The following is a 27,490-nucleotide window of genomic DNA, read 5'->3' on the forward strand; positions in this document are numbered from 1 at the left end:
GAATAATACTATATATGACTATTTCCAGTATAGCAATATGCTTACACGAAAAACTGACTAATATTCCTATATTATATTATTCATCAATATCGTCTGTTCCATAGTGTTATAAATTGTTCAATACACAGGATGAAAACAAATTGGCAATGGATCAAGGTGTTAAAAGAAGACAAAGTCAATGAATCAATTCTTGCCAAAAAAGTCTTTCTCAAGTCAAGAGTACTTTCTCAGGGTCAGGGATGAGTTGCGATTAATTAATTGCTTCCTCTTCGTATTGGTTGATGTTCTTGTCTTACAGTTGGATTTGAAAATTCCTCAAGTGCCCCCTCCTGAAAATTCCACTCATAAAACTAACAGCATGCTTAGAGTACTTAATAGAAAAATTAATTGAGCATCCTATAATATAGTATTCAGAGCATTTTGAACTGTATGAGACACAGAAGAAGAAACTGAAATTGGAAATGGAGATGTTACTATTCAGAGCATTTCTAGCTGCTTGTGCTCTTATACTTCTGCTGGTCCATGCTCAGGAACCAGGTATTGCATTTCCGAATCTTTTGTAATATTTGATTATCACAGAAAATGTAAGTGAGAAATAGATAATAATTTTTCTCTTCTTTCCAGGATTCATCAGCATAGATTGCGGAGCAAACTCAAACTACACTGATTCACAAACTGGCCTTTATTACGTTTCCGATGCAAGCTTCGTAGAAACTGGGATAAGCAGCAGTGTAGCACTATCGTATCAATCAGATAGTCTTGAAAAACCGTTATGGACTCTCAGAAGCTTTCCTGAAGGTTCCAAAAACTGTTACCATGTAAAAGTTACGGAACACGGTAGATATTTGATGAGAGCGTACTTCTTTTATGGAAATTATGATGAAAAAGTTACACCACCGAAGTCATTTGATTTGTACCTGGGAGTTAATCTGTGGGATTCTGTGGTTCTTGGCGATGTTTCTACCTCCATATTTAAGGAGATCATACATGTTTCGCCATCGAATTATATTGACGTCTGTCTGGTAAATACAGGTTCCGGGACACCATTTATTTCATCTTTAGAATTCAGGCCCCTGAGAAGTACCACTTACGTAACTCAATCCGGATCGCTTATGTTGTATAAAAGGATGAACGTTCAACCAACTACAAATCGAACAATCAGGTGATGAGCCATTTACGTCACAATATTTTGGTTAACAATTTTGAGATCTATTCACTCTATGCTTAAATAGAAAGAAAATATTCCTGCAGGTATCCTGATGATGTTTTCGATCGGGTATGGATGGCATATAACAATCCTGACTGGAAACAATTATCTGTTGTTTATATCTATGATGTTGATAGTAATACTGATTATAAGCCTCCACAAATTGTGTTAGAGAGTGCTGGTACACCAAAAATTGCAAGTGACCCCTTACAATTCTCTTTAAGCACCCCGGATTCGACTTCCCAGCTTTATGTGTACATGCACTTTGCGGAAATTGAATATCTCTCAGAAAATCAGTCAAGAAGATTCAATATTTCTTTGAATGGAGGTTTGAATGGAAATTTCTCGTCTGAACCGATTTCTCCATGTTACACGTGCGCGACCACTTTTCACTTTCCTTCAGTCTTTATCGGAGGACACTGTGATATTTTAATCACTAAAACTGAAGATTCAACCCTCCCTCCAATTCTCAACGCTGTCGAATTTTATCTAGTGAAAGATTTCGCACAGTCAGAAACCGACCAAGTAGATGGTAAGCTCTTCCGAATTAGAAATATATGCATTTCACTGTCTGTATAAACATTTTTGAATACTTACATATGGAAACATCAGCTGATGCTATCAAGAATATCAAGTCATTGTATAAGATAAAAGATTGGCAAGGAGATCCCTGTGCCCCTCAAGAATACTTGTGGGATGGCCTTGATTGCAGCTTCAATGGTAGTAATCCTCCAAGAATTATTTCTCTGTAAGTTCATGTATTCAAGAACATATTCTATGTGACTTTTTATTTATTTATTTATTTTTTGACTCTTTTGTTAATCAAATTAATGGACATCAATTTAGGAATTTATCTTCAAATGGACTGACTGGTGAGATACCTCCTCACATATCCAATCTTACAATGATACAACACCTGTAAGCATAATCTCAGTCTCATTATGCTTCGGTGCTGTCAACATTTTTAAAGATGAAGTTAAATTTGATGCACTCCAAAAAATTATCTATTCTTATGTAGGGACTTATCAAACAATAGTTTGACTGGATCAGTGCCCGAGTTTCTGTCTCAGCTGCCATTCTTGAAGACCTTGTAAGTTGATATCTTGGGATATTTAAACTGAAATGGCATGTTTCTTGATATTAAAGCTAAGAACTAATTCACATTTCTGGTATGATTTTTGCAGAAACTTAAGTGGAAATATGCTCACAGGTTCAGTACCAGTTGAACTTACTGAAAGATCACAAAAGGGTTCCATATCATTAAGGTATTTTGTCCAAAACTCTCATGCCATATCAATAAATTTGTCCAATACTGTCACATCCCACCTCGTCGAGTTAACGAACTATGGAATTAAGTGATGTATTTTGGGTGAAAGACATTTGCGTGAAACCCAAATATAAACTTGTATCTATGTCGGTATATAAACTGAAAAATGGACTATATCTAATTGGTTGGATCCAAAATTTGACAAATACCCTTGGAATTTTTGTTTTTATTTTAATAAAAGTCATAGAGTGATTTAATTGTCATTATCGAGTAATGTTACACATACGTAATGTTCTTAACTTTATTTATTTATCTGCTATGTTATTTTTTGAATTTTTTTCTTAATTTCTAAGCTAAGAATTTACTTAATTTTATAAGATACAATCATTAATTTGTATTATTGTATTATAATAAATCTAAAAGTTTTAAAAATATAAAAAAAGTAAATAAAAACCTGGTCAATCCTTGGGATGTTCACTTTGGGCATGGGCCTGCAGATGGCCCAAAAAACAGAGTAAGCCTCCATTTTATTGTTCTGAAACCAGCCGAGATGATCTATTAATTAAATGCCAAAAAAAAAAAATTGCAATTATGTGTAAGAGCATCGGATTCGCATGATCTGGAGCCCTAGATTGTTGTTAAAATCACCTTTTGATTTTAATTCAGTGTAGACGGAAATCCAAATCTTTGTTCTGAAGCTTCTTGCACAGAGAAAAGAGATTTTAATTGTTTCAACTTCTGCCTTCTCAATTGTAATGGCTATTTTGTGGAGCTTTAAAAGAAGAAACAGAGGTACAAACACCTTTATTTTTTTTATTTTTTTTATTAAAGATGAAACTTAGAAAATATCATTTCGTCGATACTTTTCGCATCTGTATCTTGATTTTCTTTTCTTTATTTTTTCTAATCAAATCTGAATCCTTAAATGTACTCTTTGCTATGGTAAATCAAATGAAGTAATGAAAAATTTTCAATGCAGAGGACAAGTGGTGGTTATCATTAATTATAGTAGGAGCAGCTCTATTGGTTCCCCTGTTCTGCTACTTATGCTATTCGATATGGAGAACATGCAAGGCAAAAGGTGAAACCAGCTAGCTTGAACAAATAAATATGATTATCAATCATCAATTATGGTAATTAGAATGTCTTTCTATGTATCTGATTTAGTGGAGAGCATAAGCAACTGTAGATGCAAAAAATCTACCGTCATGAAAATAAGGTTTGATCCCGTGAGATTGAGGCCATTGACAATCCGCTAGACCAGGAGTCTTGTCGGAGGCTAGGACTACGGCGGAGGCGTCGGGTTCTTGGGAGCAAGAACTTAGGAGCAAATAGATGGTTTTGAGTAGTGTCCCCCAACTGTGGGAGATTGCCCTCATTTTTATAGTGAACCCAAGGGGTTAGAATCCTAGTAGGACATTGAGTCCTCTTTTTTGGGAGATAATCCCTATCAAGAAAGAAATATGATTTCTTGACCTTATTAGATTAAGTTTAATAGTTTAAATAAGAGTTGGAATCTTGGTAGGACACTAAGTCCTATTTTGGGAGATAATCCCTATCATGAAAGAGATGTGATTTCTTGACCTTATCAGATCAAGTTTAATAGTTTGAGTAAGATTTGAAATCTTAGTAGAAGAGGAAATAGAATGGGATTCTGATTCCTATTTATAGACTGTTGCAGGCTAATGGGCTGAAACCCAGTTTAGCTTAACTTATAAGATAGCCCAACTCATAGAATAGGTAGGTCGCAAGGTGATTTTAAGCATAGGCCCAATCGAGATTGGGTTGAGGCCTTGGGCCGTGACATGTTTATTTCGTTATTGGACCTCGTCAAGCCCAAGACAATTTTTGGCCCTAACAACAACCAAAAGAAGCTATTACATGAGCTTGGAGACGACATTCAACCTCTCACAACATGTAGCAATGTAACAACACAAGAAAATAATCAGAACATGAAGGATGAACTAAATATATTTAATTTTCAAACCATTGCTGCTGCTACAAACAATTTCTCAACTACAAATGTGCTGGGAAAGGGTGGTTTTGGTGTAGTTTATAAGGTAAAACTGTGCTTATGATCTTTATTGATAGAAGTTGCGTAAGAAGCAATTTTCATAGAGTTTTCATTTCAGGGAATATTACCTGGTGGGCAAGAAATAGCAGTAAAGAGGCTCTCAAGAAATTTTAACCAAGGAATAGAAGAGTTTCAGAATGAGGCTAAGCTCATTGCAAAACTCCAGCATACTAATCTTGTTAGACTTTTAGGATGTTCTCTTCAGGAAGAAGAAAGGATTTTAGTCTATGAGTACATGCCTAACAAAAGCTTGGACTTCTTCATTTTCGGTAGCTTTCTCCAGAAATCAAGATTTTTCAACTTGAGTTTCTCACTAAACACTAATCTACTCATTTTTTATTTGTTGTTTTGTGATAGATTCTCACAAAAAGACACTATTAAACTGGAAGAAACGGTTCGACATAATTGAAGGAATTGCTCAAGGACTTATTTATCTACATAAATACTCAAGATTAAGAGTGATTCACAGAGACTTGAAAGCCAGCAACATTTTACTAGATGATCAAATGAATCCAAAAATATCTGATTTTGGTATGGCTAGAATCTTTGGGGTGAATGAATCTATAGCAAATACAAATAGAATTGTTGGGACATAGTAAGTATATGGTAAATTTACAACAAAAAAACATCGAGTGTGTTCCTTTTTTCTGTAACTAATACTGATGTTTACTTTTTACAGTGGCTATATGTCCCTGGAGTATGCCATAAATGGTATTGTCTCAATAAAAACAGATGTATATAGCTTTGGAGTTTTAGTATTAGAGATTGTGAGTGGCAAGAAGAACAGTGGTTGCTATCACACAGAGCATGCACTCAATCTTGTAGGATATGTAAGTTCTCCAAAAATTATGTAATTTTCATAAAGGTATAAGATCTAACCTCGATCACTTGTGTTTCAAGCATGGCAACTGTGGAATGAAGGTAAAGGCTACGAGCTGAGAGATCGAACAATGGATGAGTCTTGCTCTTCTGATGAAGTACTGAGATGCCTTCATGTGGGTCTCTTGTGCATACAAGACCAAGCAATTGACAGACCCAAAATGCCAGAAGTCATATCCATGCTCACAAATGAAACTATGCTTCTACCTGCACCAAAACAACCAACGTTTTATACCAATGATACTATTGAAGAGCCAGAAAATCCTGGAAAAAGCGTTGAAGATTGTTACATTAATAATGTAACAATCTCCGTGATGGATGCTAGATAAACTTAGTGGTAATTTACTTATCTAGTATCAGTGCAAAGTAAAGGCAGACACACACCTAAGCATTCATCTGATCTAATCCAAAGAATGAATGCTTCCTTAACTCATACTCATGTATATCATATATGCCATTGCAATTTATCACATTTTTGGGCTTCTGTGTAACTGGAGTATCAAATTATTAAGGTTATCATAGAAGTGTTCTTCAAGATAATTCCCGGGGATCAGTTTAGCGATTGACTTTTCGTCTAATAGGCTAATGTCCTTGTCTCCAGTACGCTTACATTTTTATATCAGTATAATACAATCGAATTTATAAATTCTGCAAGTGCCACCTGAAAATTCCACGTACGAACTAAAATTTAATAAAATGGAATAATATTATTATTGTCGGATATGGTTCATATGAAGGCATTGATGGTAAACCCATTCAATAATTGGGTTTAGAATTAATTTACAAATATTTGGGCCTCGTTTGGATTAGATCAGGTAAGCCCAAATGAGATTATTTGTATTATTGAAAAACCACCTTTCTTTTTGTGGCCAGATGACAAGCTCTTTAACAGTTGCGGGAGAGGTAATTACCAGGTTTACCTTAAAAAAAAAAAAAAGGGAAAAGTCATACTTTTTATTATTGTATTCTACAAATTTCTGAAACTCAATAAAATACTATATTTGAATGCTTGACAAAATTCATTTATTGGAACGAACCAGGGTAAACCGGTTGTCCTCTGTTATTTTTCTACTTTTATTATTGTGTGTCTTGGCTATGGTTTCAACAATTCTGATTTCCAGTAGCCACTTGCTCAGACTACTAACTGGAAAAATTGACTAATATTCCTATAACATATTATTCCCCTTTGTAAATTGTACTATACACAAAAAGAAACCGAATTGGCAGTGGAGATGCTAAAGAAGTCGACCATCTGTGCTTTGCATATATTTTTACAACTCCTATAAAGTCCTGGTTCACGCCCAGAATCAAGTAAATTTTAATCAAATTGTCATTCACTTATTAGTAATCAGATTTTCTCTTTGTTTATCCTAATATCTACCAGCGGGATTTAGTAGTATTAGCATAGATTGTGGCCAGAAAATTCTGGCTAGCGTCACATCTCTCGAAAAGCAGAAAATTTAGGCGCTTTTATGTGTATCACATGACTCTGGCCCATCTCGTCCCTTTCATCTTCATTACGAGGCAATTCCTGGGGAGACAATTTCTTCCAAGAACAAGCGGTTGTAGAAAATTAATTAACTTCATAAATTTGGTGATATTGATAGTACTGACTTGGTGTCGGCAACTATTATATGATACACATGCATACACATCCTTTGTTGACTAAAATGATTAATTAAATTAATTTGTAGAAATTGAAGTTCTAAAATCCGTACTAAAAAATCACTCTTCATGATATTAGTTGATTGACAAAAAGCTATTGAATAAATAAATTTTCTTATTAATCTTCATACTTAATTAGAATATATTCAGTAGTATCTAAAACATAAATAATAGGATAAAGTTTTTAAAATTAGAAATTGATTAAGACTAAAAACAGTATTATAGAAAAGATATGGTAAAGTATGATTAGATAAGTAAAAATCATAATTAAAAATATATTAGAACATGAAAAAAGATGATGTTAAAATTACGAAGAAGTGTTAATGTTAAGTTAGTTTGTGCGAGAAATTTTTTATTTATTTATTTTTTTCTAGAATTACTACAATGATTCATATTTTCAACCAAGGAAGAGAAAGTCTATGAATCAACACTGGCCATATAAGCCTTTCTCAAGAGTAGTCTTCTTATAGCCTTTTTCAACACTGCTCAATCATCTGTTTTAATTACAAAAAAATACAGTTGGTTCGAGAATTCCGCAAGTGCAATGACATTTACCCACCCAAAGTTTGGCGAATCCACAGTTCCCACCCGTGGTTTCATAAATTGCAAATTCCCACCTAATTTTAAATTTCAAACATTAACTTTAGCATTTAAAATGGTATTTAGGTCTTTCTATCCTAAAATAGTTAACGCTAATTTCTCTCAATCCCCCAAATCAGTAAAATTTCAAAATAACCCTCCACATCTCAAAATTTTCTCACAACCCAACCCTTCTTCTTGGCTCCAACCCCATCACCATCACCACCACCACCACCAGCAAGTTCAGATCTGGCAGCCATAGAGAAGAGGAAAGGAGAAAGAGAAAGAGAAAAGAGAAGAGAGAAAGAGGTAAGAAGAGATAAGGAGAAAGAAGGCGAGAAAAAAGAGGAGAGAAAGAGGCGGACAAAGAGGTGGCAATGGCCAAATCTAGCTGCTGAGATCTAGTCGCTACGAAGAAGAGGGAAGGAGAAAGCAAGAGAAAAAGGTGGGGAGAGAGAGAGAGAGAGAGAAGAAGAAGAAGAAGAAGAAGAAGAAGAAGAAGATCCCGACGACCAAATTTGGCTGTCGAGATCTGGCCACTGTGAAGAAGAAGAAGATATTATTGAAATAAATTTGAAAAGAAGTTGATTTATTTTACTAGTTCTATTAATTTGAGGGTTAAAAAGTAATTTATTAATTTACTCATTATTAAAATAAGTGCTAAAAAAGTATTTGACTAGTCAAACCTGATCAAAGGAAAATTTAATCTATCAAAGTTCAAAATTGGGTGGGAAGTTACAATTTATGTAACCACGGGTGAAAACTGTAGATTCGCCGAACCGAATTGGCAGTGGGGATTTTAAAGAATTTGATCATCTGTTCATTCATTTGTACAATTTCTCTTATTGTGTGTATCCTCTAACTATACTTCTGTGTTAATTTTTGTGTCTTTATGCCTCTCAGGTTTTATCAGCATTGATTGTGGAATCCCGGAATATTCACCCTATACAGATTTGAAACAGGCAGCAATTATGTTTCCAGTGCAACCTTCATTGAGACTGGTGTAACATATAGTGTGTTACCGGAATACAAAAATGATACCATGGAACAACAATTCTACAACCTTAAGCTTCCTTGAAGGGTCCAGAAATTGTTACACTTATCACATCTTTACTTATGAGTTTTGGGTTATTTTAAATTAATAAGACGTTTTTAAGAAAAGTGAAATCTAAAACCGAATCCGAGGAACAAAAAATGCTTGTATAATCATCTCATAAATTACTCTTGTTTGAGTTTCATTTATTGATTTAAGTGCTAGGGCTAACTTACAGATTTTAGTTTGCACTGTTATACATAGATGGAATTTAGATGATTGATACTTGAGGAGAACCTAAAACAAACTTTTGAATGTCAAAGAGCTTCACACTAGAAAATATCTATTCGTTGAGAAATTTGTGATGGAGAGCCTGAGTATAATTAAGTAATATCAAATATGTTATAATAGTTGCGTGTAGAATCAATTAACAAGAGAAAAAACAAAACCCACCACATTATTCGGAAAGCAGAATTTTTAGCTTTTTCTCATTGACTTGAGCGTCAAAATTCTGTTTTTGCATGTATTTCACATCAGTCGGCCATTGTCATGCCTTTCAGCTTTAGGACCAGTTATTTTTCCGGAGACAAATTCATTTAACTTGTGGAAAATTAATTAACTTGATATATTTAATTTATGATATTTAATTAGTATTGTCCAACTCCTATTATTAGCCATATTTAAGACATATCCTTAGAGAATCCTTCATATTTTCTAAATTGTAACCAAGGAAGACCAGCTGAAAGCCAGAGTCAATGAATCAACCGCTACCATAGAGGCCGTTTTCAAGAGTACTTTCTCAGGGATCAGGTTGGCGATTACTTTCCCTTCTTATTGGCTAATGTCCTTGTCCTAATTGTCCTTTTATATAAATTACAAACTATTACAATTGAATTTTTAAATACTGCAAGTGCCCCTGGAAATTCCACACGGTACTAAAATTTAATTTAAGTAGAATTATATAATGAGTTGACTAGTTAGTAGAAAAATTGACTGATATTGCTATTATATATTGTTCATCGTTATGGTCTTTCGTATAGCATCACAAATTACTGCAATAGACAGGAAGAAACCGAATTGACAATGGAGATGTTAAAGAAGTTGATCGTCTGTGCATGCATATATATAGCTGCTCTCAGAGTCGTCCTGGTTCACGCCCAGAGTCAATCAGGTTTAGTAACTCCACCCCTTTTTTAAGTATGAAGTTTAGTTATATTGTTATTTTGCCAACCATGTAATTAGATTTGTTTTCTCTTTGTGTATATATCCGCATATATTCCAGGCTTTATTAGCATCGATTGTGGGTTACCAGAAAATTTTGGCTATACCGACAAGGTGACAGGCTTAAATTACACTTCAGATGCAACCTTCATAGAGACTGGTGTTGCTAATAATATCTCATCTGAATACAAGAGTATTACCCTTGAACAACAGTTCTTGAATGTGAGAAGCTTCCCAGAGGGCAAAAAAAATTGTTACACCTTGAAAACTGCTCTTGGCGAAATTAAGTTTTTGATTAGAGCAAGATTCATGTATGGAAATTATGATGGCAAAGATAAAGTACCTAATTTTAATCTCATTCTTGGAGCTGATGAGTGGGATTCGGTGGAATTGGCAGATGCATCTACCATTGTTACCAAGGAGATCGTGTATATTCCCCAGAGAAAGAATGTGTATGTTTGTCTTGAAAACACAGGCTCTGGAACACCTTTCATATCAGTGTTGGAATTAAGGCCTTTGAGTAATTCAACTTATCAAACTCAATCAGGACCACTACTGCTCTATAGGAGGTGGGATGTGGGTTCAATTACCAATCAAACGATCAGGTGAAACGTTTTATATCAGCCACAAGGATTTAATAATTTGAAGCTTTTAACTTGTCTTTTAACTTGTTACCTTTTATGTTTCAGTCGTTCCTTATGAAGCGTTACGACTCAACACCCCCTGATTAAGTGCTGCTTTTCTTTATTTAGTTTATTCTCTTTAATAAATTTATACTCATTTTCATGATGCAGGTACCGAGATGACATTTATGACCGCATATGGTCGCCCTACAACAGCGACAACTGGACACCAATACATAACTCACACACTATCGACACTCGCGACATTTTCCAACCACCATCTGCGGTCATGCAGACTGCCATTATACCAGAAACTGGTAGCGATTCCTTGCAGTTCAGTTGGGAGACTAAGGAGCCAGATTCCCGATATTATGTCTACTTCTATGTAGCAGAAATTCAAGACAACCAGGAAAACCAGGTTAGAGAAACGAAATTCTATGCAAATGGAAGGTTGCTTGGCGAAGAAGATTTCCCTCAATACTTATACTCAATGGCTATATATACACTATTACCCTTGATAAGTGAAGAAAAAAATGTGATATCTATCAACAAAACTGATAATTCAACACTACCGCCCATCCTCAACGCCTTGGAAATATATCGTGAAAAAGAATTCCTGCAATTGCTAACTGACCAGCAAGATGGTATGTAAATTCTACTAGACAGACATTTTTGTTCAGACTTACTCATAGTTATTATAGTCCTTAATTTAGATAAAGTGGACTTGGATAGAACTCACTCCCAAAAGCTAACTCAAGAGAGAAGAAAGTTCAACCATTTATATATACCATAGCAGTTCACTACTGGGGCAATGAGGAACAAATTCAACTTCAATACCCTCTCTCACACTCGGCATTATCATGGCATTAGAGTCACGTTTGTTTCACTCCTCTCTTTAGTTGGGATGATGATGGATTTGGACTCGGCCTTGCACGCTGAGCGTGAGGGAGGTTATTGAAGTTGAATTTGTCCTGCATCGCCCCAATATGAGTTGTTATGGTGTATTTAAGTAATTGAACTCTCTCCTCCCTTGCACTAGCTTTTGGGAGTGAGTTCTATTCAAGCACATTTTACCATGTATCAGAGCCACGTTTGTTTCTCTCCCCTTTTTGGTTGGGGTGATGATGAGTTTGGACCTTGCCTTGCATGCCAAGCGTGAGGGAGAGTATTGAAGTTGAATTTGTCTTACATCGCCCAAATAGTGGGCTAAACTCAGCCTTGCACGCCGAGCGTGAGGAAGGGTATTAAAGTTGAATTTGTCTCACATCGCCCAAATAGTGGGCTGTTACGGTGTATATAAATTATTGGATTCTCTCATTTCTTAGCTAGCTTTCGGGCTTGAGTTCTATCCAAGCCCACTTTAATAACTTTATGCTTGTAAAAAAAATATTAGTTGATGCCATCACGAATATCAAGTTGACATATGGAGTGAAAAGACCAAATTGGCAAGGAGATCCGTGCGCCCCACCGGAGTACTTGTGGCAAGGTCTTAAGTGCAGCTACGATAATTATAATCCCCCCAGGATCATATCACTGTAAGTCTGCGCTTTTAAAAAACACTTGACTGGACATAATGTTAAGAAGATTATGCATGTAAGAATGGTTATTGACAAGCAGGAATTTCTCGTCGAGTGGAATAGAGGGCGAGATATCCCCTGACATATCCAAGCTCACGTCAATACAAATTCTGTAAGAATCTCAAATCTCACATAAACCTGTAATCAAGTGGACCAATAATTCAGCTTAACATTTCAATTACAATTTCAGGGACTTATCAAACAATAATTTGACCGGCCCAGTACCTGATTTTCTATTACAGTTACCGTACTTGAAAGAGCTGTAAGTTGCTTCATCAGGATTATGGCCTAATAACAAAATTTTCTTGGTTTAGGGAAAACAGGGAATAATTTTTAATACTTTTTTTTTTTTTTTTTTTTTTTTTTCAGAAACTTGACTAGAAACAAACTCGAAGGTTCAATTCCAGCTGGACTCTTGGAAAGACAGAAGAAAATTTGCTATCCCTAAGGTTTATTTTCTGTCAAAAGTTGAATATCAAAATTGTAATGGACTTTTATTTTTGAATTTCTTCATATTGTCATGATGATTCAGTGTGCAGGAAAATCCAGATCTTTGTCCTGAAGCTCTTGTGCAAAGAACAAGTTTATTATTCCGTTATAGCAGCAGCTGTTTCATTTGCGTCCTCTTTAACTGTAATTGCTACTTTATGGGGCTTCAAAAGGAGAAAACAAGGTAAAAAAGCCACTAATAATTATTTAGTTTTAGAACACACTTTCAAACTTTGAATTTGTGCTTATTAAATCCGAAGTTTTCTTCAGATTTCATAATAACAGGTCACTGGAGCTGAAAAATCGAAGGTTCTCTTACTCTGATGTGTGAAGATTACCAACAAACTTTGAGACGGTATGGGAAAGGAGGATTGGAACAGTTTACCAGGATACTTGATGACAATAGTAGCGTGAAGATGCTTCTTCCATCTTCAGTCAAGGTATAAGCAGTTTCAAGCTGAGGTATTTGAATGTACTTGCTCATTATTTTTTAACTTTGTTATTTTGAGAATAATTAGTTGGCTTTATCTTTACAGATCGAACTTCTTATGAGAGTACATCACAAAAACCTGACAAAATGTTGGTTATTGCGATGAGGGCATAAACATGGGGCGATCTATGATTCATGGCTAATGGGAAATTAGAAAAACATCTCTTAGGTTGTTTAATAAAACGTACATAGCAGTTTAGACGCTATTACCTTGAGAGACTTTTTAGGATGAAGAGATTAATCCAAGGTCTTAATTAGTAAATAAACAAAGATGCTTATACTATTGATGAGAGATAATGAGGATATCTGAGTTGGGAAGGGAGACATAAAATAGCAGTAGAGGCAGCACAAGGTTAGGAAGTATATAGTTTACAATTTTTTTTCTTTTCATCATGTTTTACATTCTTTTCTTTATGCTTGTAATTTGTTTAATGTAAAGAGTTTGATTTGAAATGTAGGATTGAGTATCCCACAATGGCTGTAAACCACCCATATTCCACAGAGATGTGAAATCAACAAATCCTGCTGAATGAAATTTTCAGGCCAAATTAGCTGATTTTGGCCTTTCTCGAATTTTTCAGCCGAAGGTGGAACTCATGTGTCCACGACTATCGTTGGCACCCCTGGATACCTTGACCCTGAGTAAGTATAACCTTATTCTTATTAGAACTATAATCTCTAGAATACAAAAGTACCATCAATTTCATTCCTACAAAGCGCCCAAGTCATGTATTATGGTCTGCAGGTATATATATCAAACAGGTTGACTGAAAAAAAGATGTGTTAGCTTTGGGTTGTCTCTTGAGTAATCAAGCAAACCGTGATTGAAAAAAATAGTGACAAGACTCAATAGTCATGGGTGAGTTTTATGCTTGCCAAGGCGGATATAAAAAATATAGATCCAAGATTCAGGGGACTTCAACTTAACTCTGTGCAGAAGCTATAGAAATAGCAATGGCTTGTATTCTCCACTCGCAAACAGGCCAACCATGAATCAAATTGTGATCAATTGAACTACTTTAGCAAGTAGATGGCTCGTAAGAAGGTAAGCAATGAGACTGAATCAAAAGAGTCTATTGAATGATCAGTTGATCTTCACAATTATTTCCATGGAAGGTTATCTATATAATATATGTAGTTGAACTCTTTAATATGAGAATAAAATGGAATGTAGCTATGAATCATTACAAACATGTTATATGTAATGAGTAATTCCTGCATATATCGGATTAATTGCTCTCTCTTTTCCCTTCCATTTGCAATAAGTGTTCTCCATCTATGGGCCTCTGAACAAAACTTCGGCCAGCTTTTTGCTGGGCAATGGGTGCATGTTTTAATTGAGCTAAGTTGACAGTCTGGGATAAGGTTATGGGTATTGGGCTTAAGGTTTTTTTCCACTTCAAATGCATCCTCCAACACTATGGAAACTTATTTCATTAAAAATTTCATGACACTAATTAATCTCGTTACATAATTTCAACTCTTCCTTCCTAGTATATTTGCATGTAATCAGAAAAATTATCTTCAAGTGAAGTGATTGGACCGAGCACCAGTTCAGTCTCAACTACACAAATATTGGAAGGATCAATCACTAATTATCTTATGAGTCTAAAAAATTGATTGATGAACTTTTTACAAGCAATTTGATTTAATATTAAATTTTCATCACAATCTCAGGGACTTACAAATAATAGTTTGACAAGACCAGTGCCTGATTTTCTAACGACTCAATTGTCATCCTTGAGGGTCCAATAAGTTAATTGAAACAAAACCAATGCAGTTTATATATAATTTTTATGACTCTACAAAAACTTAGAAGGAAACAATAGGGATGACAATCGAGGATGGGTCAAGGTAGGACATCATCCCATCCCGATCCTCGATTCGAACAATATGGGGACGGGATGGGGATTCTTGAAGGGGGTAGGAATCCCGTGGGGACCTAATTCTGAAAAAAAAGAATTTTTAATTTTTAACGATATTCCATGATCACCAATTTCAATATTAATTTTTGTTATATTTTGTTTATAAAAGTGAAAAAATGAAATTCAACACTTAAAAGCTACACAGATTAACAAAATATAATAAGTAAAATGAAACAAATATATAGAGAAAAAAAAAATTTAATATAATTAAATGAAATATGAATACTCATTAATAATAAAGACTCAATCTCACTAATAGTTTACAAAATTGAGTTTTCCTTGTGTAAGTTACTTTATTTTATTTTTTAGGACATTCTTAAATTTTTTATAATTAAATTGATCAAATTTATTTAATAATTAATTTATTCGGGGATCGACGATAGGCCAGGGTAGGGATGAGACACGAGCCGAGTAGCTCGCGAGCTACGAGCTCAGCTCGTCGAAAGCTCGAATTCAACTCGAAGCCAGTCAAGCCGAGCTCGAGCTCGAGTAGCTTGTGATAGTATCGAGCCGGTTTGATCTAGGCTAAGCTCAGCTTGTCAGGCTCACGAGCATAAACGAGTTGTTATTGTGAAGGATTTTAAATTATGTAGGACTCTGTCTCAAGCTGGAGGACACCTTAATACTCGTGAGCTCGAGCTCGAAAACCAATATTGAAGCTCGACCAAGCTTGGCTCAAGTCGAGCTGTTATTATTCATCACGAATTGAGCTCGAGTACCGAGATACTCGGCTCGTATACATCCCTAGACCAGGGTGGATGGGGATTGACATCCTATCCCTCTCGGAAATCAGTTAGAAGTGGGTTTTCATCTCCATCTCGCTCATCCCTGAAATTTTACTTTAAATCCCCTCCTTAAATGAGGCAGGGACAAGGTGGAACTGTCCCCGCAAGGCAATTGTCGTCCCTAGAAAACAACCTAACAGGGTCAATTCCAAATGAACTCTGATCAAAGAATGGTTCATCATCATTCAGATATTATTCTTTTAATTAAAACTACAACCATAATTTTCAATAATACCACTAGGTACCACCGTCATTATACAACCAATCAACGTATTTTTTATGAGAATTTTTCTCTATCAATTTTTATCGCACGTGGTGGGAAATTCGTTGATTATGCATTACAAGCTACAATATATTCCTATTTACTTGACTACATACAGTACACTGTATACACCAAGCTACAATATCATTTTTAGTGTATTTGCTGAGGTAGAAGAAACCAAGCCAACCAGACTGGTATACTGGCCTCTATATCAATGGAAGGAAGTGGTGATGGTTATTCCTATTTATTGACTACATACACTGCATACACCACTCCATCCAAAGTGAAGAAAACATGAGTTCTCAATCAAATCTGAGAAGTCAACACTTCCCAATTCTCAATACCCTTGAGATATTTCAGATGAAAGAATTCCATAATTGCTGACAAATGAACAAGATGTTATGGTTGTAGACGATTTTCATTTCGAAGGGTTAGAATTAGTCCCTATGGTTTAATTCCCACTTGTTTATGCTATTGACCAAAATAGATTAATACCCTTCTAAATGAATCAAAGTGTGTCGTTATGTAAAAATATAGTTAAGGTAGTACGTTGTGTTTGTAGAAAAGAATCAGCTAAGCACTGAAGTAGCTATTGAACTGCACTAAATAACAGTAACTTGTATACTCTTTATTAGTGTTTCAAGAAACCAAGAAATTGAATACTGCCCATTTTCTTGTTCTTTCTTTGCTCTACTTCAGTAGTCATCTTGTGTACATGGTATCAAAGCCACTAACTTGCGTCAATGGCGAATCCTTCAAAGCTTACTGTGTGACTCAACAATTCAAACAAATTATTGAACCAGTCAACAAATCGAACTGCATCAGCTCTGCCACTAGTTTACAAGTCATCAATCCTGAACTCACTCAAAGCAAACCTTTTTGGAGTTCAAGTACTATCCACCGTTGGTTCACACGAACTTGAGGATCATCTATTGGTAGATTGCACGTCCCCACCTCTAATCATCACTGACTTTGAAATTGCTCAAGATTTAGGTCGAATAGTGGTAGCTTAATCAAGTAAATGAACAATTGATCCTACCTATAATGTGGAAAACGACCGATAAGTTTCTAAAGCTGGCTCTTGGGATCAATTTCCGAAAGCATGTTTGGATATGTATCAAAGTGTAAAAGTTCCACTGAAATATGGTTTGCCTTAAGAATGAATTCATCACTGAACAAGGCTAGAGCGTTACATCTTAAGAATCTAAGTGCAGCGCCCAGGCCCGTAGGCGATTTTGGGCTTTTCCATGTATAACCGTGTAGGATTTCTTTTAAGTTATTAATTCCTTTTAGGTTGGGCTTAGGAATAAGAATCCTTGTAAAATAGGTTTAATCTCTAAACCTAGATATAAACATAATTTTTTTTGTTATGGGTGTGAGAGCAATTCATTCATTGTAACGAGAGAGGTGAGACATATTGCAATAATATTGACTCAGCTGGACGTAGCCACATTGGTGAACCAGGGTAAATGCACTTATTATTTTCTTTGTTTACTGTTTGTTTTGTTTTACTATTATATTTTGTTTCTGTTGTTGTCTCTATTCGTTCAATTTGGAGCCCTAATTGTTGTTAACATCACCTTTTGGTTTTGATTCAGCGTGGACAGGAATCCAAAACTTTGTCCTGAAGCTTCTTGCACAGAGAAAAACAATTATATTGTTCCAGTACTAGCAGCAGCTCTGTCATTCTCACTGCTATTAACTGCAATGGCTATTTTATGGAACCTTAAAACAAGACATCAAGGTACAAATACCGCTACATGTAGTCCAATCAATTGTCACGTAATCCCAATTTCATTGCTTATTGAAGTCATTATAATTAATAATTATTTCTTTGCAGTTGGGAAGAGGAATGGGTCGTTGGAGTTAAGAAATCTAAGGTTTTCATATTCTGATCTGGTGACGATTACCAACAACTTTGACAGGGCAGTTGGGAAAGGAGGATTTGGAACAGTTACCACGGATACTTAGATGATACTCAAGTAGCTGTAAAGATGCTCTCTCCATCATCAGTTCAAGGGTATAAGCAGTTTCAAGCTGAGGTATAAATAAAAAGTAACTTGTACAGAAAGATTTTCTACTTCTTCGTATTTGCATGGTACTAATTTGCGTTGGTTCTTCACAGGTCAAACTTCTAATGAGAGTTCATCATAAAAATTTGACAACTCTTGTTGGGTATTGCGATGAGGGCATAAACATGGGGCTTATTTATGAGTTCATGGCTAATGGAAACTTGGAAACACATCTCTTAGGTCTGTTGTTCCTTCACAATAGCATAGATCATTCTCCTTTGATATTTCAAATTAATTTACGAGTTTAAGGTGCTTTATCTTTGTCCTGCAGCACAAGATGATGCAAATATCTTTAGTTGGGAAGGGAGACTTCGGATAGCAGTAGAGGCGGCACAAGGTTGGAATTATCAGATATGTAATTTTTTTATTTCCACCAATTTTTGTTAAAAATCTCTGTATTTCCTAAGTTAGTAACTAAATGAACTAATATGTATTGAACTCGAAATGTAGGATTGGAGTATCTGCATAGTGGTTGTAAGCCACCCATAGTCCATAAAGATGTTAAATCCACAAACATTTTGTTGAATGAAAATTTCCAAGCCAAATTATCTGATTTTGGCCTTTCCAGAATATTTCCAATTGAAGGTGGAACTCATGTCTCAACCACAGTTGCTGGAACACCTGGTTACCTTGACCCTGAGTAAGTACATTGTTATTGGATAAGCATTAATTGGCATGAAAGAAATTTTTGTTCTTAATATATTGGAAATTAGCACAAAATGAATCCATGCATGCTGCCCCTGCAGGTATTATATATCGGATAGGTTGACTGAAAAAAGTGATGTATATAGCTTTGGAGTGGTTCTCTTAGAGTTAATGACATGCAAACCTGTGATTGAGAAATCCCAAGAGAGAACTCACATCAGTCAATGGGTGAGTTTCATGCTTGCAAAGGCGGATATTAAAAACATAGTAGATCCAAGATTACAGGGTGACTTCGACATTAACTCTGTTCGGAAAGCTGTAGAAATAGCAATGGCTTGTATATCTCCAACTGCCACCAAAAGGCCAACCATGACTAAAGTAGTGATCGAATTGAATGAGTGTTTGGCAATGGAGATAGCTCGTAAGAAGGTGGACAATGACATTGAATCAAAAGATTCTATTGAATTGTACAATTCAGATGACCATGCTGAATCATATCTCACAACAAAGTAGTACTGCTTTCTCAATATATGTCCTGCTTTAGTACTATTTATGTATAGTGTGGCCCGATTAGACCTTCTTTTGGCTTCAATTTTATATTTCGTGCTTTGAGGAGAAAGCAGCATTGCTTATATTGCAGTTAATGTACGAATCCTAAATTGTATTATAACAGCAAATATACTGTTATAAGTATTTCATCATCAATGTCAGATTAATTGGAGTCTGTATTATTAGAAATTAGAAGCTCTCAGCTTATAATTATTGGAAACTAGTCAGAATTCGTTATAACCTTTTGGGAAATTAATAATCAACCATGTCAAAATCAGACAACTTCAAATATTCTGCTAAAATCTGAAAATTGAATACTGGGCGGATGGCAAATATATGTTGCACACAATTTTCAGGTCCAGTACACATCTGAAAGTTTTCGCTGTTCTCTTTTTTCCATTTCCAATCAGCGTTCTCTATTTATGGGAACCTGAATGAAAATTCGTCCAGTTTTTAGATGGGCCAATGGGTGTTATAGTTGGGCTAATTTTGCAACCTGGACTAAGGTTATGGTTATTGGGCTCAACGGCAAATATACTGTTATAAATATGTTTATGTTGTCTACATCACCTCCTTTAAGACATTCCTCAGGGAATTAGTCATATTTTGTAAATCCTGAATGAGGAAGATCAGGTCAAATGTAAATAATTAAATCAGTCACCCTTACGATAGAAGTCTTTTCAAGGTATACTTAATGTTATAGCCAAAGTCAACGAATCAACCCTTACAATAGAAGTCTTTCTCTAGATACTTAATGCCTAGGGATCGAATTATTTTGATGTCTGTCTGGTGAATACAGGTTCTAGGACACCATTGATTTCATCTTTAGAATTCAGGCCCCTGAAAAATAACACTTATGTAACTCAATCTGGGTCGCTTTTAATCGTTGCATACTCAGGTGAGCTAAGTGAAAACAATTGTCTACAATGTTAAGATCAATTCATTCACTCTATGCTTATCTAGAAAGAAAAATTTAATAATCCTGCAGGTATCCGGATGGTGTTTTTTATCGAAGAAGGGTACCGTATAACGATCCCAACTGGGAACAATTAACTAACAATTCAACAGTTGATGCTGATAATGATTTTCAGCCTCCACAAATTGTGATGAAGAGTGCCGGGACACCAAGAAATGCAAGTGACCTATTAAAACTCTTTTACACCTGAGGATTCGACTTCCACGATTTATGGGTACACGCACTTTGCGGAACTTGAAGTTCTCCCAGCCAATCAGTCAAGAAGATTCAATATTGCTTTGAATGGAGATTTGAATGGAAATTTCTCGTCTGACCCTGTTTCTCCATCTTACTTGTACAGGACCTCTTTTTACAATCCTTCAGACTTTATCGGAGGACAATGTGAGATTTTAATCACTAGAACTGAAGATTCAACCCTCCCTCCAATTCTCAACGGTGTCGAATTTTATTTAGTGAAAGATTTTGCACAGTTAGAAACCGACCAAGTAGATGGTAAGCTCTTCCGAATTAGAAATATATGCATTTCACTGTCTGTATTAAACATTTTTATTGCAAATATAGGGGTATATTAGTCAAAACAGGTTGTAAGTTATTTGGTTAATTAGTTGGTTAGTTGTCAGTTTTGATTAGTTGACTTCAGCTCAATGTAACTAGAGTTACTACCTGTAGCTTATATATAAGAGAACGGCTATTCAATAAAAAGTTAGTCGAAATTTTCCCCAAAATTCAGTTCACCTCTGTTTCTTTTTGCTCTTTCAACGTGGTATCAGAGCACCAAAACTTCCACTTCTTGATCAAGATTCGGATCAATTAGAACCCATTTTGCATCTCAGACGAGGTCGAAGAAGCTTCGAGTTTATCAATTTCTCTTTTCATTCTTGGATTTCACAGCTTCTAATTGATTCGGCTCGAGTTCATAAAATCTAATAGCTGTTTTGGCGAATTTGACAGAAGAAGTAAATGTTCCCTCAATGGACTCCAACTCACCTCTTTATGTACATCCATCGGACACACCAAGCTTTGTATTGGTTTCGAAACAGCTCATTGGTTCTAAGAATTACGGCATTTCAAACAGAGCAATGACGGTCTCTCTCTCTGCGCCAAGAACAAGCTAGGGTTTGTTAAAGGCACATGCACTAAGTCATCAGTATACTCTCAGTTGATTCCACAATGGAAGAAGTGTAATTCATTGGTCCTTGCATAGATCTTTTAATTCGATTTCAAAGGAAATTTTTAATGGAATAGTCTATTCAACAAGTGCTGCTCAAGTCTGGCAAGATTTGACAGAACAATACCACAGAGTGAACGAAACTAGGGTGTTTGCTCTTCATCGGGAAATTGTGAATCTAACACAAGGAACCACCGCCGTAGCCATTTACTATAACAAGCTCAAATCACTTTGGGATGAGCTTGATTCCTTGGTAAGCTTACCTACACCTGATAGCTCTTCATCAAAGGCCTATTTAGAGCATTTGAATCAACAAAAATTATTACAGTTTTTGATGGGGTTGAATGATTCCTAATCCGTGGTTCAAAGTCAAATCCTACTTATGAACCCTTTATCGACAGTGAAACAAGCTTATTCTGTTGTCAATCAGGATGAGAGTCTGGCTAGAATGAATTTGAATTCAGAAGTGACTACTGCACTTTATGCTCACAATAATGGAAACGGTAAAGGGCAAAGTCAGGGACAAAAGTATAAGGAAAAAACCCATATATCGAGTGTGAGTTTTGTCACATCCCTGGACATAAACATGAAACCTGCTATAAGTTGAATAGATATCCACCTGACTATCAATTCACAAAGGGAAAGATGAATTCTAAGTCAAAAGCCTCAGCTTATCAAGTATAGAGCTCTGAGTCGTTAGATGCTGGGAAACCGGGTATTAGAAACACTAATACAACAATTGGTCTAATTCTGACTGCTGAACAATATAACCAAATCCTTCAATTGCTGGGAAAAGAGAATGCTTTCCCTCCAGCTGCAAATCTTGCAGGTAATACTATGGCCTTATTGTCCTATTTTGATAACAATAATTGGATAATTGATATTGGAGCAACTGATCACATGACTTTAAACAGTCTATCCTAAAATGTCCCACTGGCATAGAACCCTCTTCCAAATACCTTGTAGGTTTACCGAATGGAACAAAAACTTATGTTGAAAATGTAGGATTGGTTGTTGTTCTGGACAATAACCTTCATTTATCAAATGTCTTGCATGTCTCGGACTTTTATCACAATTTACTTTCTATTTCAAAACTTACTGTATCTAACAATTGTTTCATTACTTTCTATCTTGATTTTTGCCTCATTCAGGATCTTTGCAATGACAAGTTGAAGTGGATTGGTAAGCATAGTCAAGGTCTTTACTTTGATGATCCAAAATTGTCAATTTCATCCCTTATATTAGCTCTAGGAAAATTGAATAAAACTGCTTGTAATGTTTTACATTCATCACAAGTTGTATCTCCTTATTTGCAATTGAATAAAAGGCCTATTTTTCTTGTTTCACTTATGACTACATCTTTATCTCACAAATTTGCATTATGGCATCAAAGGTTAGGACATGTGTCTTATTCAACTTTGTCTCTTGTTCATCCTAGATTGTCTAAGTCCATTGCACACACTGACTTACTTTCTTTCCATTGTCCTATGTGTCCTCTACCTAAACCAACCAGGTTACCCTTTCCTCATAGCACCTCACATTCTAAGCATAATTTTGGTTTGTTACAAATGGATGTGTAGGGGCCATATTAAACACTTACTCATGGGAATGCCCGATACTTTCTCACAACAGTTGATGATCATTCTGGGGTCACTTGGTTGTTTCTCATGCAATTCAAGTCTGATACCTTTACCACCCTCAAACACTTTCTTCAAATGGTCCAAACACAATGCCACTTGGTTCCTAAATGTATTAGAAGTGATAATGGTTTAGAATTATTTAATAAGGATTGTCATGACCTTTTGGTTAGTAAGGGAATTATACATCAGAGTTCTTGTCCATATTCTCCTTAACAAAATGGCATTATTGAGAGAAAACATAGACGCATCCTAGAGGTTGCTAGGGCATTGAAAGTTCAGTCTCACATTCCCACTCATTTTTGGGGTTATTATGTTCAAACTATAGTCTACATTATTAATAGACTCCCAACACTTGTTCTCAAAGGTTTGTCTCCTTTTGAAGCATTTTTCTCAAAACCTCCTTCACTAGATCATTTAAGGGTTTTTGGATATTTGGCGTATGCATCAATCCTTCCTTCTAAGGACAAATTATCCCCTAGAGCTATTCCTACTGGTTTCTTAGGATATTCTCTTACACAAAAGGGCTATATTCTCTACAATTTATTCTCTCATATCATCCTGGTGATCTGAGATGCTGTGTTCTATGAAAACATCTTTCCTTTTGCTTTACCTAAATCTTCCCAAGCTCCTTTTTCCTCCTGTATCTGATTTCCTAGTTCTGGAGACAGATAAGTCCCCTTCTTCATACAAATTTTCCCCTATTGTCCAGACATCAGATCCTCCAACTCATGTTGTTCCCATTATATCTCCTTCACCTCTTTTTCTAGAGTTTGTTCCTACACCTTCAGGTCCGTCTTCTCTTGTTAATCCTCCTGTTTCTTCTATTCTTAGAAGGTCTAACTGATAGTCTCATCCTCCCATTTGGACTCATGATTTTATTTGTCCTACACTCCCTCAAAATTCTTCAACTTATCTTTCCAGATATCCCATTGCTGATTTTGTTTCTTATGATATTGTGTCACCCTCCTATAAGGCCTTTTTATCCAAACTATCCTTGGTTGAATCCACTAGCTTTTCCCAAACTTCTAAGGACCTGAATCGGATAACAGCCATGGATAAGGAAATCTAGGCCTTAGAGCATAACCGAACCTTGTCTTTAGTGCCCTTGCCTCCTAGTAAGGTCCCTATTGATTATAAATGGATTTATAAACTCAAATACAAGGTTGATGGTACATTGGAAAGGTACACGGCACGTTTGATTGCTAAGGGTTATACACAACATGCAGGTATTGATTATGCAGAGACTTTTTCTCTAATTGTGAAAATGGTCACAGTTAGGAGTATTTTGGCCTTGGCTTCCATGAATAATTGGCCCCTTTTCCAACTAGATGTTGATAATGCATTCTTGCAAGGTGATTTGTAAGAAGAGATTTATAAGACATTGCCCCAGGGCTAGACAAAGCAGAGGGGCAGAACTCTGTATGCTGGCTTCATAAGTCCCTATATGACTTAAAACAGTCTTGTAAAGCCTGGAATCACAAACTGACCACAACCCTTTTGGATGAAGGGTTCCAGCAGTCCAAGTCAGAGTATTCATTGTTTCTTAGAAGGGATCAATCTCATATTGTCATATTATTAGTCTATGTAGATGACATTGTGATAACTGGAGATAATCAAGCCATGATTGATCAAACTAAGGAGTTGCTCAAGTCCAAATTTAAATGAAAGACCTGGGAGTATTGAGATATTTCTTGGGCCTTGAAGTGGCTCGATCTTCTAAAGGAATCAGCCTATGTCAGAGAAAATATGCACTTGAATTAATCTTTGAATCTGGTTTGTCTGGCTCAAAGTCATCTGCACTCCCAATGGAGTCCAACTTGAAACTTACTTCGACAGCATATGACAGTCCTTCTGGTAGTTATCCTTTACTTGCTAACCCTTTTGTCTATCAAAGATTGGTAGGAGAGCTTTTATATTTGTGCATGACCAGGCCTGATCTTAGCTATTCAGTAAGCATATTAAGTCAATTCATGCACTAACCCAAGCAATCTCATATGACAGCAACTCTCAAGGTGGTAAAATATGTGAAATTAGCTCCAGATTTAGGCTTATTTTTCCCTGCTACCAACACTTTGAATCTATCAGCTTATAGTGACTCTAATTGGAGGTCTTGTTTGATGACTAGAAAATCCATTATTGAATTTTTTGTGTTCCTTGGTTCTTCATTGATTTCCTAGAAATCTAAACGTCAGGCCACCATTTCCAAGTCTTCTTCAGAGGCTGAATACAAGGCTATGGCATCTATGGTATGTGAAATCATTTGGATAGTTCAACTACTCAAAGAACTTTGTCTTTCTAGTTTGCTTCCTATTACTCTACATTGTGACAATCAAGCAGCCAACCACATTGCTTCCAACCCCATGTTCTATGAAAGGACCAAACACATTGACATTGACTCAGCTTAAGAAATGACTCATCAACACTGCTCACATCTCCTCATCTGAATAGCCAGGCAAGCATCTTCATTATCATCTATTGTATAAGTTGTGGGGGCTGGATCTTTACCACCCTCCAACTTGAGGGGGAGTATTGCAAAATATAAGGGTATATTAGTCAAAACAGGTTGTAAGTTATTTAGTTAATTAGTTGGTTAGTTCTTAGTTTTGATTAGCTGACTTTAGCTCAATGTAACTAGAGTTGCTAGCTACCTGTAGCTTGTATATAAGAGAATAGCTATTCAATAAAAAGTTAGTCAAAATTTTCCCAAAAATTCAGTTCACCTCTGTTTCTTTTTGCTTTGTCAACAATTTTTGAATACTTACATATGGAAACATCAGCTGATGCTATCAAGAATATCAAGTTAGTGTATAAGATAAAAGATTGGCAAGAACATATTCTAAATGACTTTTTAGTTTATATTATTTATTTTTTAACTCTTTTGTTAATCAAATTAATGGACATCAATTTAGGAGTTTATCTTCAAATGGACTAATTGGTGAAATACCTCCTTACATATCCAATCTTACAATGATACAACACCTATAAGTATAATCTTAGTCTCATTATGCTTCGGTGCTATCAACATATTTAAAGATGAAGTTAAATTTGATGCACTCCAAAAAGTGATCTAGTCTTATGTCAAGGACTTATCAAACATAGTTTGACTGGATCAGTGCCCGAGTTTCTGTCTCACCTGCCATTCTTGAAGGCCTTGTAAGTTGATATCTTGGGATAATTAAACTGAAATGGCATGTTTCTTGATATTAAAGCTAAGGACTAATTCACATTTCAGTATGACTTTTGCAGAAACTTAAGTGGAAATATGCTCACAGGTTCAGTACCAGTTGAACTTATTGAAAGATCACAAAAGGCTTCCATATCAGTAAGGCATTTTGTCCAAAACTCTTATGCCATATCAATAAATTTGTTCAATACTGTCACATCCCACCTCGTCAAGTTAACGAGTTAAGGAATTAAGTGATGTATTTTAGGTGAAAGACATTTCCATGAAACCTAAATATAATAATTTAATATTTGCCAGTATATGAACCCAAAATGAACTATATATCTAATTGGTTGGATCCAAAATTTGACAAATTCCCTTAGAATCTTTTGTTTCCAATAATAATCCTAGAAATAGAGTTATATTTTTTTTTATAGAAGTCATAGAGTGAGCCTCCATTTTCTACGAGTGCCTGCTTAAGTATTACAATCTAATCTCACAAACTCTCTCTCACAATCTCTACATGGCAGCTCCTAGTTTTTTGCTAATGAGTTTTGAATTTTGGGAAATTCATTAGCAAAAAACTGGGAGCTATCACCTGGGGGTTGTAAGATTAGGTTGTAAGTGTAGTATTGCCTTTATGTAATACCTGATCTAAATTCCCAACTCTCACATTTGTTCTCATTGGTGTTTAATTGAAGTGTGGAAGGCAATCCAAATCTTTGCGCATCAGTTTCATGCGGCAAGAAAAGGAAGAAGAAAAAAGTAGTTGTTCCAGTTGTAGCATCATTTGCTTCCTTGTTCACACTATTAGCTGGATTGGCTATTTTCTGGAGACTTAAAATGTAACGCCCCGCTTGAGGTACGTTGTTATCGTTTCCTCTTTCGCCCTTAATCGAGTTGGTTTTTGTTATTATTGTTGGATTGAATGTTATGTTGAATGTTGCCCTGAATTTTGGTTGAAAATAGAAGAATCTTAATGAACCAAGCTTCGCCGGGGCGAAGAAGATCTTCGCCGCGGCGAAGATGGGTTGAACCAAGGGTGAAACTCTCTGGACGGTTTCGCCGCGGCGACATAAGTTTCTTCGCCGCGGCGACGGGCCGATNGAGCGTCCACTCAATCTTGTAGGATATGTAAGTTCTCTAATCAAATTGTGTAATTTTCATAAAGGTATAAAAGCTAACCTCGAATATTTCTTGT

At 35.8% G+C, this 27,490-nt stretch overlaps 2 protein-coding genes and 1 pseudogene across 2 annotated transcripts; all 3 read left to right on the forward strand.

Moving 5' to 3' along the window:
* The first annotated feature begins 399 nt into the window (after nt 1-399).
* On the forward strand, nt 400-27,138 carry LOC116127339 (probable LRR receptor-like serine/threonine-protein kinase At1g05700). Its single transcript, XM_031412987.1, has 8 exons — nt 400-537; nt 625-1,162; nt 1,252-1,739; nt 1,820-1,955; nt 2,054-2,125; nt 2,226-2,297; nt 2,392-2,472; nt 26,991-27,138. The coding sequence occupies exons 1-8, from the start codon at nt 462-464 to the stop codon at nt 27,136-27,138; spliced, it is 1,611 nt and encodes a 536-aa protein (XP_031268847.1). The 5' UTR covers nt 400-461.
* LOC116127223 (cysteine-rich receptor-like protein kinase 10) lies at nt 4,338-5,982 on the forward strand. Its single transcript, XM_031412875.1, has 3 exons — nt 4,338-5,143; nt 5,228-5,378; nt 5,448-5,982. Exons 1-3 carry the CDS (start codon nt 5,055-5,057, stop codon nt 5,754-5,756), a joined length of 549 nt encoding a protein of 182 aa, XP_031268735.1. The 5' UTR covers nt 4,338-5,054; the 3' UTR covers nt 5,757-5,982.
* LOC116127225 lies at nt 9,713-19,488 on the forward strand (annotated as a pseudogene).
* Nucleotides 27,139-27,490: the final 352 nt, after the last annotated feature.

The sequence above is a fragment of the Pistacia vera genome, unplaced genomic scaffold (genome assembly GCF_008641045.1).
Source record: "Pistacia vera cultivar Batoury unplaced genomic scaffold, PisVer_v2 Contig190, whole genome shotgun sequence".
NCBI classification, from domain to species: Eukaryota; Viridiplantae; Streptophyta; class Magnoliopsida; order Sapindales; family Anacardiaceae; genus Pistacia; species Pistacia vera.